We start from the raw sequence: 12,679 nt of genomic DNA, 5'->3' as shown, positions 1-12,679 counted from the left end.
CATTGGTCAGTCAATGGGACTCAAAGTGGAGGAGGATGATGTGGAAGAGCTTGTGATGTCTCATGAGCAGGAGCTTACTCCTGATAACTTGTAGCAACTGGATGAGATGTTAGAAGCTGACAGTGGTGAGGAGGAAAAGGAAAGTGATGACCATATGTCCTTCTTCCGATTCAAAAGATGTTGTTCACCTCTGGGAGATGTTCAGGAAACTGGCTTCACGGCACCCAGATGTGGAAACAACAGAACCTATTTTGTGTAATGTTGAGGACAGAGTGGTCTCCTTCAAAAATCAGTGAATGATGAGGAGGAGAAATGCCCCACAAAGAAAAATTGACAATTTCTTCTCTAAATGGCAGTGGGAGAAAGATGCTACCCCTCAGCCTTCCACTTCAAAAAGGAAAGAGGATTTTCCTGCTGGAGAATCTGTCAGTCCAGAGGTTCCTGACATTTTTATGGAAGGTGCCGCGCCTTCCAAGAAGCAGTAAAATGCTTCTCCTCCACCCTCACTTCCTTCTCTTCTCCCTTCTCCTCCTACACCTCCCACTTCAAATTCGCATCAGAATCATCAACCAGGAGCCTTTTACATACACACCTCAAAGTAAGTGTACTTTACTGCATTTTTTTTTTACTTTGTATGTAATTTTTGGTGAGCTGGAACCACTTACCCAAAATCCCATTGAAACAATGGTTTCGGTTAGCGAAATTTTCGGTTAATGAGTGACCCTCTGGAACGAATTGAGTTTGTTAACCAAGGGACCACTGTAAATAATTTTTTTTTGTGTATACTAACTGTGTTTACCTTTTCCCATTATTATACAGTGAACCCTAACTTTACGCGGTCAATTGAACCTATGGCGGCCCGCGTAAAGCGAGAAACGCGTAAAGTGACCAACATAACATATGGGATTAATTTAAATAGAGACCGGGCGACCCCCAAACTCCACTTTTTCCCCGACACCATACGTACGTTTTAGTAAAAATAACATCTTAACTTTATGATGGTATGCACACACACATAATATAGAAGGGAACAATCAATAAGAGAATAATATACTGTAGGTTAGGTTAGAAAGAAACAAGGTTAGGGTTAACACTTATGTCAGTAGAAGAAATGGGTCGGCGTACGGGAATGGAGGCTGGTTCCGAGGCAGAGGGCAGGCTACTGGCCCTCAGGTGAGTCTTCATCACTGTCATCCTTACTTATTAGTACCTCCCTGACATATCCCTCAAAGTCACCATCACTGTCTGTCTCTGTCACTATCACTGGCTTGGGCTGGCTGTGGTGGGTTGCGGGCGAAGAACTCGGTAATGCTTTGGTGACGGCTGGTGTTGATGTTGTTGTAATACACCTTGATGTAGGGCTCCATAGTCTGCAACAGTTGGGTAGTGAAGACTTCATACTGGTTATCGTCAGGGTCGTCGGAAAGGAGGAGCTTGAGTTTCTCAACACACTTGATGGCACCCCTAACATTACTACGTATGCGATAACTTGCGTCCTTCTTGGGATGATGCACCACCTGCCTCTTCACTGACGTCATCATCATCATCTAACATCTCGTCGGCAGTCACATGAGGATCCCTTATAACCTCCAGGATGTCGTTGATGGTGGTCTCGGAGAAGCCTTCAGCTGTAACACTCTGCGCAGCTTCTCTGGCAAGGTCCACTGCTACTGCAACAGTCTGAACCTCACCAGTCACAGATTGACTGCCTCCCACCTGGAATACCTTGCAACACATGTCTCCATGCGTGATGAACCGTTGCTGCAGACAGCTGATCCATGCCTCCACCAAGAAGTCCACAGCTTTCCTGACGTTGAATTTTCTCCAAAATTGTTTCACAAGTAGTACTTGCTCTGCCAACTGTTGTTCCTCGTTGTCTTCGCTCTTGCTATCGGTGTCACCAAGGTCCGGAACTCATCCTTGGTGTTGGTGTAGTCGTTCAGGAGCTTGAATTTCTTTGCAGAGAATGCAGCTTTCACATTACAGATCAATTCTTGGTCCAAGGGCTGTATTAATGACATAGTGTTGGGAGGAAGGAAGACCACTTTTGCGTTGGGGTGACGATCTAACAGTAGGGGTGAGTGTCCTGGTGCGTTGTCAAGCAGCAACAAAATCTTGAATGGAACATTCTGTTGCTCACATAATTTCTTCACGTCGGGAACGAAACAGTCATCAAACCAGGAGAGGGACAGAGTAGAGAACATCCATGCCTTACGTGCAATGGACATTTAGCTTGGTCATGTCCATGCTCTTGTAGGCGTGCGGCTTGCGTGCTGTGTGGATTACCGATAACTTGAGCTTACAGGTACCGGAGGCTTTGGTGGTAAACAGGACGGTGATGCGCTCCTTCTGCAACTTCCGGCCCCGACACTTGCTGGCATTCTTTACAACGAAGGTCTTGGAAGGTAGCTTTTTCCAAAAAAGACCAGATTCGTCCATGTTAAACACCTGGTTGTCAGTGTACTGTCCTTCCTCCATAATCTCATGTAAAAACGGAGGAAAATCCCTAGCCGCAACACGACCAGCACTAACTTCTTCACCACCAATGTTAATGTTGGTGATCTTGTTCCTCTTCTTAAATCTCTGCAACCACCCAGAGGAAGCATCTTACATGACGCTGCAGCATACAGTTCACATGCGTACGCCTTAACTGAGCGTGTGTCCACCGCCATGTTCCGTAGCGCCTGACGAATCAAGTAGCTCACAAGTAATTTCTCCGTCTTGAGAAGCACCTGGTTGTGGCAATACTTGATCATAAAAGCACCTGTAGACTTTGTGATGTTCATGTGCTCCTTTATCTTGGTTGCATCCTTCTTAATTGTCCGGATCGTAGATTCGTTAACACCATGCTGGAGCGCGAGATCAGCCTGTCTTGTTCCTTTCTCCAACTCTTGGATGGTCTTGTATTTAATTTCGTAGCTTAGGGAATGTCGTATCTTCTTTGGCTTAGGGCGGCTGGGTCCAGGTAATGCAAGGTTTCTTTGTGGTGGTGGTGGTGGTCCGGTGGAAGCCATTCTTATGGAACAATGGATACCGATATACACTGTGTAGCCGGGAGGGGTGTATCTGACGCAGGTAGGTCAAGGGGCTTGAACACTCCAGCGGCAGGGCACGTCATAGTACATTAAACCAATCACAGCTAGCGGGGGAGGGAGGTAAGGGTGCTTGGCCCAATCACAGTCCGATACGTCATATGACATCACCGATAACGCAACAAAGACATACACTGCGCAACCTACTCGTGCCGCTTACCCAACATGGCGGGAGGTTTGAATCCAAAAATGGTGTGGTGCGAGAAGACCGCCAACTGCTCTCCGCGTAAAAGGGTACACGCACTGCGTAAAGTGAGCATTCCGTGTTCGGCAGGGTACCGCGTAAACGTGGAAACACGTAAAGTGAAACCACGTAAAGCGGGGTTTTACTATACTACAATATGATTAGTTTCAAATAATGATGTTAGTAAATGCCGGAACAGTACATCAGTGATCAGTGTGACCACTGGACCGTGAGTGGAGAGCATGACGTGGTTAAGTGCATGACCTACCTGAGCTGTTTGATGGCCATAGGTAGAGTGATTCCTAAATGAGTATTCGTGGTTTTGGCTTTTCGCGGGGGTTTCAGGAACATAATTCCCGCAAAAAACACGGGATTACTGTACTGCAAATTTTTAAGAGCAAGTATTAAACTGTGAAATAATGAGGGTCTCCTGTATTTTGGACCATTTACATTATGGGGATTGGCTACAAAAAATACAAAATCAACACTAAAGGAGGTAAGGATTTCTTCCTAAAGCTGTAGGCCTTTTTAAGTTTTGAATATGTGTTTAATACCAATGATTTTGATGATACTTCATGTCATACTTAGAAAGGAAAAGCTACAACTGCTTTATATACTCAGTTAATTTGAATATATTTTTAGTTTTTTAGTATAAAATTTAAGAAATTCACTTGATCTCATATTTAATGGGGGTCAGATCCATACTTGTAAAGTAACCTTGTTACAAGAAAGCCACATTGCTTTGGGATTTGCCAGGAAAGAGGATTTCAGGATTGATACTCTTATTTTTTAGGTCAGCTATTCCAGATTCTGTATGCAACTTTATACAGTTTTTGTGCATTTTTTTTGCAGGTGTCCACAACATAGCCTATGCCTTCCCTAAGGTAAGAATAGTGACCACAGCTGTTGATCCTTGTGTTAATGAGAAATTCTACATTGTTCCTGGAATTGGCAACTTTGGTGACAGATATTTTGGTACAGAACCATCTGATCAGTGAGATGACACAAACTGTAATTTGACCACAAAGGAAATCCATCCATGTAGAAGTATGAAAAAGTTATTGGGTTGCGAAAGACATGCATCAGTAGTTTATTATTCATGTTGAATAAGTATTTACAATTCTGAAGAAATAAATGTGAAGAAATAAATGCAGTACAGTACTGAAATAATTGTAATGGAATATATATTTATATATATATATATATATATATATATATATATATATATATATATATATATATATATATATATATATATATATATATATATATATATATATATATATATATATATATACATATATATATATATACATATATATATATATACACATACATATATACATATACATATATACATATATATACATATACACACCTAGACCCCGACTTACGACTACGTGGACTTACGACCGTCGGGACTTACGAGCAGAATTTTTTTTTTTAAATGACACACGCATTTTCTATACCGAAACGTTTCCAGTTAATGTAGTCTCCATGTATAATTAGAAAATTATGGGGGCCCCATGTGCATTCAGCTGACTACATTAAAGGTTAAGTGCTCAGTCACACTGTATCCATTCCTTATTATTTATTACTTTCACTGTACTGTATCCATTCATCATTATTCATTACTTTTACTGTACTGTATTTCATTGTAGATTTTTTATTAATTTTTTTTTTTTTTTTTTTTTATCTATGTCGGACTTTGTCGGACTTGCGACCTGGATTTGGGTCCCTAACCCCGTCGTAAGTCGGGGTCTAGGTGCATATATATATATATATATATATATATATATATATATATATATATATATATATATATATATATATATATATATATATATATATATATATATATATATATATATATATAAAGTAGAACCTCGATAAGTCGGACTAGTTAGGACAGTCCAAAAAATGCAAAACTCTGAAAATAACGAATATATGGGGGGTGAGGATAACACTGCTTATCTGAACTGTTTAAAGAAAATCATTGTTGTTATGTTATTACTGCACTTGAACATCTAAGGTCTTTAAGTGTACAACAAGGTTATTAAAAGAATATTACATCAACAATAAAAAAAAATATGAAACAACACTCTGGGTTGTCACCGAGGTGATTGTTATTTACTGTAAAGTGTTACATGTAAGTAACCACAGAATTTGTCATATGAATAAAGAGAAAACTGTATACTGTACAGTATTATAGAGATAAAAAGTATGAACAAATAAGTGTAGGAGTATATCTAATGTGGCAGATGAGTGTTTATCTAGGAGCAGCTGGCAGAGGGGAGGGGGTAGCATGGGTGGGTGGCTCCCTCCCCCACGATTCCTTTTAACACTTTTTTATGCAATTTCACCATACTTCTCTTAGAATTTAGGATCATTTGGTACCAGTTTGATAAACTATTATCCTAAAAGAATCAGCTTTCCTGAAAAATGAATCCCACACTGAACACCATGAGTCATTTGTTTACAAAGGGCAAACAGCTGATCGGCTTACCACATTGTCTGTCTTCAACACTTAGTAAATTATTACAGTACAGTCGTGTATATATCACCACTTAATAAATACTATTGTAGTGTATTTATCATCACTTAATAAGTAATATTGTGGTGTACAATATTGTGTATCTGCATATACCTTGGTTTATTCATTTATCATTTCTCTAAGTGCACAAGTAGCCAAATTGAGCCATCATATAACACTGAAAGGTAGTAAATAACATTGTTAGGAAGGTATCTTCATTTCAAATACTATACAGTGGTCCCTCGGTTAACGAACACAATTCGTTCCACAGAGTCATTCGTTAACCAAAAATTTCGTTAACCGAATCCATTGTTTCAATGGGGTAATTGGTTCCAGCTCACCGAAAAGTACATACAAAGTAAAAAAAAAAAAAATGCAGTTAAGTACACTTACTTTGAGGTGTGTATTTAGAAGGCTTCTGGTTGATGATGGTGATGGGAATTAGAAGTGGGGGTGGAGGAGAAGTGAGAAGAGAAGGAAATGAGGGTGGAGGAGAAATCACCTTTCAGGGGACCCATGCTTGATGCCTCATTTCACCAATAAACCTTTAAGTTCACTAGGTGTAATTCAAGATTATTTTATTTAAGTCAACACTGCACTGCACTATATATTATCAATATGTTAACTAAATTTCAGAATGACCAATAATTTCAATGTAAAAATGCAAAAATATTCAAAACACCAACAAAATAGATGTTCACTCCACTGTAAATAAAGCCAAACTGACGCCTGGTGGCTAAGTCAAGTGGCTGATGGGTGCACAAAAAACTAGTTCCCTGTACTGCATATTACAGGTATATCAATATGTTAACTAAATTTTAAAATTACTAATAATTTTAATATAAAAATGCAAAAATATTAAAGAGCACAACTTTCCTGATATTTACTCACTGGAAACGAATGTAAACATAGAACAGATTACTGAATTGGCAGACTAGCCCATCAGCTGATCAACTGATGCTCACAACAAAACGTGTTGTTCGTAAGGATTACGTTAATCGAAGTTTTGTTCGCTAACCGAATTGAAGATCCTTATGGGAGGTAATTCGCTAACCGAAATTTCGTTAAATCGAACCGTTCGTTAACCGAGGGACCACTGTACAGTGTGTTATTTTGACTCCTGTTGTAAGCTGGTCTGTTGAAGCGGGCGTTAGGTTCTCAAAGTGGCCACGAATCGCCAAATCTGCGAATAACATTTGCAGAGGGGGTTCATTTTTACTTTTGTACAAAGAAATGTATATTCCCTTTATGTGTTTGCCCTTAGGACAATACACACACACAAAACACATACAAATAAATAATAATTCAAAAATCTTCTCACAAATAATCAGAAATAAATTTATTAAACATGTGACAGTCTACCGTCAAGTCCATGCTTTATTAATAAAGTACTAAAGCACGGACTTGAAGGGAGACTCACATTATTAATAAATTTGTTTCTGATTATTTGTGAAAGAATTTTCCAATTATTATTTATTTGTATGTGTTTTGTTTGTGTGTATCTACACACACACACACACACACACACACACACAAATATTTACAATACAGTTAAAGGAAATTACTGTCTCTAGAACGAATGGCTCCCTGTCTCAGTTGCGAAAATGCCAGCAACTTTAAAATTACCCACAGACATTCCTGGGTACCTCCAGGGTGTCATCCGTGAATAACAGAACCGCGAAGTAAAAATCTGTGAACTTGGGGGGTGGCCCCTGGACTCCGTTAGCCGGAATTTGTCAAACCTGGAAATCTCCGATAGCCGGAATTGAAATTTGCTTGGAAAATCATTCCCATAACCGGAATTAAAAAAATGGCTTTGGGAACAAATTTTCCGAGGTTGAAAATTTAAAGCATTTTCTGGTAATATCTTGAATAAAGACAAAAGCTAAAGTATTTTTGTGAGAACCTGACCTGACCCAACTCGACGTCAGGTGGAGGTGGGGTGGGGGATTAGTGGTCTCATATTACTGACCTTCTGATGGAATGTCGGGTCACCCTTTCTTGGGTGGGGGATTAGTGGGTCTCATGACCTGAAGATATCTTGAATAAACACGAAACCTAAAGTATTTTAGGGAGATTGTGATAAGCATAAATGAGCAAAGTTGTCTCCCTTCAACATTACATTACATAACATTTAAAATATGAAGTGAGAAAGCAGAAAGGTGTGGGTGATTAGAGAGATGGAGTGGAAAGGAGTGATAACATGCACCAGTGTTGCCAAGAAATAAGCTCCTCAACAGCTGATCTTTTAATTTGCCTCCATGCAGTCACACAACAAGACCCTCACTGGATGCCTGTTGTCTTAATTCTCTTGTGTGTAATAATAATAATAATATTAATAATAATAATAATAATAATTAACGGTATATTGAAAGAGCATAGCAGCCGGAAGGCTGAAAATATACAGTTACATAATTGGGGAATGGGTCTCTTGATTTACAAATAATATAATGTACAAGTAACGTAAGTGATACAAATATGATATATAATAACTAGGTGGGGAGAAGCTCAATCTACAGGGCATTTCAACAATGACAGTGAAAAAAGTAGGATTTACTGGGAGTGAATACACTGGTTTATTACAAGTTATTGATAATTTTTACAATGGTTGGGACTGGGCTGTTCTTATAGCGATCAGTTCGTGCTCGTATGGGCTGGATGCGGTTGTGGTGTCTAACAGCAATTCTCGGGCTAGGGATCTCGGGTGGTAGTAGGACCCGGTGTCGAGGATGATGCAGAAACTTCTCACCAAATTTGCAGATGAGGTCCTGGTAATGGTCAGTGAGAGTCGAGAAGGTCAGTGTGTTGAGCGCTTCTTGATATGCGGAGTAGGAAGGGGAGAGAATAATCTTGCATGCCCTCTCTTGCATTTTTTCTAGTTGTTTACGTTGTGTGGCATTTAGGGAGGAAGACCAGGTAGGGGAGGCATAGGTGAGCTTGGGAAGTATGAATGTTGAGTAAACACTGAGGAGCTCGGGTGCAGGAACTCTGAGGGACTTGAGTCGGCAGAGGAGGTGGAGACAGAAATTGGAGGATTTGACAACTTCACTGACGTGTGGTTTCCAATTTAGTTTGTTGTCTATGGTGACACCCAGGAGCTTAGTGGAATCTACAACCTGGAGTGTGTTGGGACCTAAAGTAATGGAAGAGGGTGGGACAACGTCGGAGGAGAGGTTGATGTGCATAACCATGGTCTTGGTATGGTTGATGGTGACGTGGTGGTGGCCCAGTTTTGGAGACTGTTCAATAAATGCTGAAGGGCGGTATAGTCGGGAGCAGAATTGTTGACGCTGATCCCAATGGTGGAGTCGTCGACATATTTCCAGCGAGCAGGGGTTTCTCTTAGGGCATCATTGATAAGCATAAGGAAGCATAGTGGTCCCATCTTGGTGCCTTAGGGGACGCCACAGGTGAGTGACTGAAAGGTGGAGACAGCCCCTCGGAAGCGTACAGCTTGGCGTCGGTCACTGAGGAAGTCTGTAAGCCATGGTATAAGACTTCTTCGAAACCCGAGGTCAATAGCATTGTTGATGATTAAATTGTGGTCGACTAGGTCGAATACTTTAGTGAAGTCAATGAAGGCGGCAACTACAGACGTTTTTCGTTTCTCCAGATGGGGGTATATGTAGTCGAGAAAGCTGACAAGACAGTGAGTGGTGGAGGAAGTTTTCATACCAAATTGCTGAGGGTCTATGGCTCCTGCAATATCACCATAAGCCTAGTTGAACACAAAACTTTCACAGATTAAGCTGGGTATTGGGGTGATTGCAATAGTTAGTAGCTAATTTAAGGATTGTGGGTTGGTTGACTTGGGCACTGGTGATACATAAAAAGTCTTCCAGTCAGCTGGGCATCTGGCTTGACTGAGAGAAGCACTTTGAGGGCCACTGACACTGGTAGACATCTGTTAATATTTGTCAGTCGTAAACACCGTGGGTCCTTGTACCTGGTGCTTGGGGTCGCCGACACAGTATCCACGATATATGTGAACACCGCGGTGGTCCTTGTCACTGGCACTTTGAAGGTGACCGACAAAGTGCCCACTGTCTGGCTTTTCCTTGGGATGCACTATGGGAACACTGTTTGGTAATCAGTCATTGCACTGATCACTTGAATGTTTTGCTGAATAAATCCCGGTGTAGTAAGGCTGGTAGGGCGTTGGGATATAGCAGGGTGCAGGACCAAACAGACTCAGCCTGGCTTCCAAAACCCGGAGCGTCTACAGGGCACATCTTGTCTCACTGATGGTTGGCAGGTGTGTGGCCACGTGGCCAGGACAGTAGCTTGGGGTGATGCAGGTGTGCTCCAGCCTTCAGGTTAGGTCAGGTGAAGCCGTGAGGTGAGGTCAGGTTAGGTTAGGTCAGGTCCAGCCACACTCAGTATGACACTGCTGTGATTTTGTGCTTTTCCTTGAGTGCACTATAATAACACTGTTCGGTAATCAATCGTTCACTAATTACTTGAATGTTTTGCTGAATAGATCCCGGTGTAGTAAGGGCACGTCTTGTCTCACCGACGGTTGACAAGTGTGTGTGTGTGTGTGCGCGCGTGTCATATATTCAAAGAAATATTGTTCGACTTGCCAAGCACATTGTAGGATTTGAAGAAGTTGATGAATGTTCAGGTGTCAGGTGGTGAGGTGGCATGCCAAGACACTTACACAGCACTACTAAACCATTGTCTGATAACATTTTACTTTATAGTTTTTATTTTAAAATCAATTGATACATGATGGCTTGACAGGGCTACTTTTGCACTTGGACAACTGATCAATGAATAAACCAGAGCATATGGAGACTCATTATACACTAGTAATATCACGAAGCTTCGCAACCGCAACCAACTGCTGAGAACCTCATAAATTATCACAACTTGTACTCAAATGTACTAAGTTAATTACTAAAAAATGTTATGCTTAGTGCAAATTATGGGATGATTATACAGTACTCAAATTAATCGCTGTCTTGTAAGAATTTCAGCAATTCAATCTCTATTCTGCTGAATCAAGTCAGTGACATTTTATAAACGAAAAACTAGAACTCCCTGCCTTATAATCTTTGAGTATACGTTAATCTCCTCCCCTGGCTGTCAACACCCCACCTTCCCCCCCCCCCTCCACCCAGCCAGCAGGGTGAGCAGAGGGCAGTGATAACGATTAATGGGATGAATTTTGTTTTAGGCTTTAAAGTTTTTTCTTATAAAATGTCACAGACTTGAATTCACAGAATATAACTTGCATTGCTGGAATCCTTACAAGATAGCGATTAATTTGAGTACAAGCATCTCATAGTTTGCACAAGTCCTTTAGCCTCGTACATTAAGTACAAAATAAGTACAGTAATACGCTATTCAAAATTACGGCTTTTTTTTACAGGGAAAAGTCTGTATAACTAGCCCCAGTAGTCAGAATATTATTAATACTAGTTCCCTTCATATACAGTCGGCCCTTAACATAGGCGGGGGTTAGGTAACAGAGATACCCGTGAATGTTAAGAATCCGTGTACTATTGCTGCCCCGCTAAAAATTCCCTGGCCCCTCCATGTCCTTATTTACCGTATACAGTAGTACCCCGCTTAACGCGGTCAATTGAACCCACAGGGTACCGTGTTAAGTGAAAACCGCTTTAAGTGAACAACAGAACATATGGGATTAATTCCAATAGAGACTGGCCCGACCCCCAAACTCTACTTTTTCGGACACAATACCTATGTTCTAGTAAAAATAACATCTTAATTTTATGATGGTACATGCACACAATTAATACTTAAGAGAAATAGAGAAATACAGTCGCCAAGTTAGTGTCCATTCAAATAATGGACTCGACTCCCTCCCCCTCTTCTCACACTACACTGCTGGCTCTTCCCTCTCTGAGAAATTTTGGGGGAAAAACCACTGGATTTTAATAAATAATACCTCAAACTAAAGTTAGGATAATATAATTGACATTGCTGGATTCCTTGTAAGACCAGGAATATTTGGAATATAAATGTCATATATTTTGCACAAAAGATAACATATTTACTCAGAGTAAACATTATATCTAAAATTTGTATGTCTAATGCAAAATCTATGATGTTTATATTCAAAATGATCATCAAATTGTAAGAATTCCAGCAATGTAAATTATATTCTGGCCGGGTAATTTGTATGAATTTTATGAGCTAAAACAAATATCTTCAGTTAATAAAAAAAAAAATATTCTTCACAACACTATCTGTCAATCAAAGTACCCCACCTTGCCTTCCCCCCTCTTCCAACCGTGCCAGATGGTCGGTCCGTCCCAACCCTCCCCCCCCACCCCCCACCAACCCTCCCTACAAGGGAAATGTAGGGTGAAAAAACTAAATTTTAACATTTAGTAATAAATAATACCTCAGATTAAAGTTAGGAAAATATAATTGACATTGCTGAATTCCTTGTTATACCAGGAATATTTTGAATATAAATGTCATATATTTTGCACAAAAGATAACATATTTACTCAGAGTAAACATTATATCTAAAATTTGTATGTCTAATGCAAAATCTATGATGTTTATATTCAAAATGATCATCAAATTGTAAGAATTCCAGCAATGTAAATTATATTTTGGCCAGGTAATTTGTATGAATTTTATGAGCTAAAACAATTATCTTCAGTTAATAAAAAAAAAAAATATTCTTCACACCGTGCCAGATGGTCGGTCGGTCCCTCCCTACCAGACATGTGGGAAAACCAGAATATTTACCTTTTTAGTAATAAATAATACCTCAAACTAAAGTTAGGATAATATAATTGACATTACTGGATTCCTTGTAAGACCAGGAATATTTTGAATATAAATGTCATATATTTTGCACAAAAGATAACATATTTACTCAGAGTAAAC

The 12,679-nt window shown here is 40.0% G+C and overlaps 1 protein-coding gene across 4 annotated transcripts in view; it reads left to right on the top strand.

Annotated features, from left to right (window-relative positions):
• Nucleotides 1-12,679, top strand: part of LOC121867227 (uridine-cytidine kinase-like 1) — a gene marked incomplete at its 5' end in the record, with an annotated part of 107,912 nt that overhangs the window by 64,542 nt on the left and 30,691 nt on the right. For 2 of the 4 annotated variants that reach the window (XM_042367074.1, XM_042367073.1), the window contains 1 exon segment: nucleotides 4,129-4,451. In XM_042367074.1, the coding sequence (XP_042223008.1) occupies nucleotides 4,129-4,274 (146 nt within the window). 4 annotated transcript variants of the gene reach the window in all.

Source organism: Homarus americanus, unplaced genomic scaffold (assembly GCF_018991925.1).
Source record: "Homarus americanus isolate GMGI-L3 unplaced genomic scaffold, GMGI_Hamer_2.0 scaffold6317, whole genome shotgun sequence".
Taxonomy (NCBI): domain Eukaryota; kingdom Metazoa; phylum Arthropoda; class Malacostraca; order Decapoda; family Nephropidae; genus Homarus; species Homarus americanus.
The sequence above is the reverse complement of the archived record's forward strand: the minus strand, read 5'-3'. Positions and strand labels throughout refer to the sequence as shown.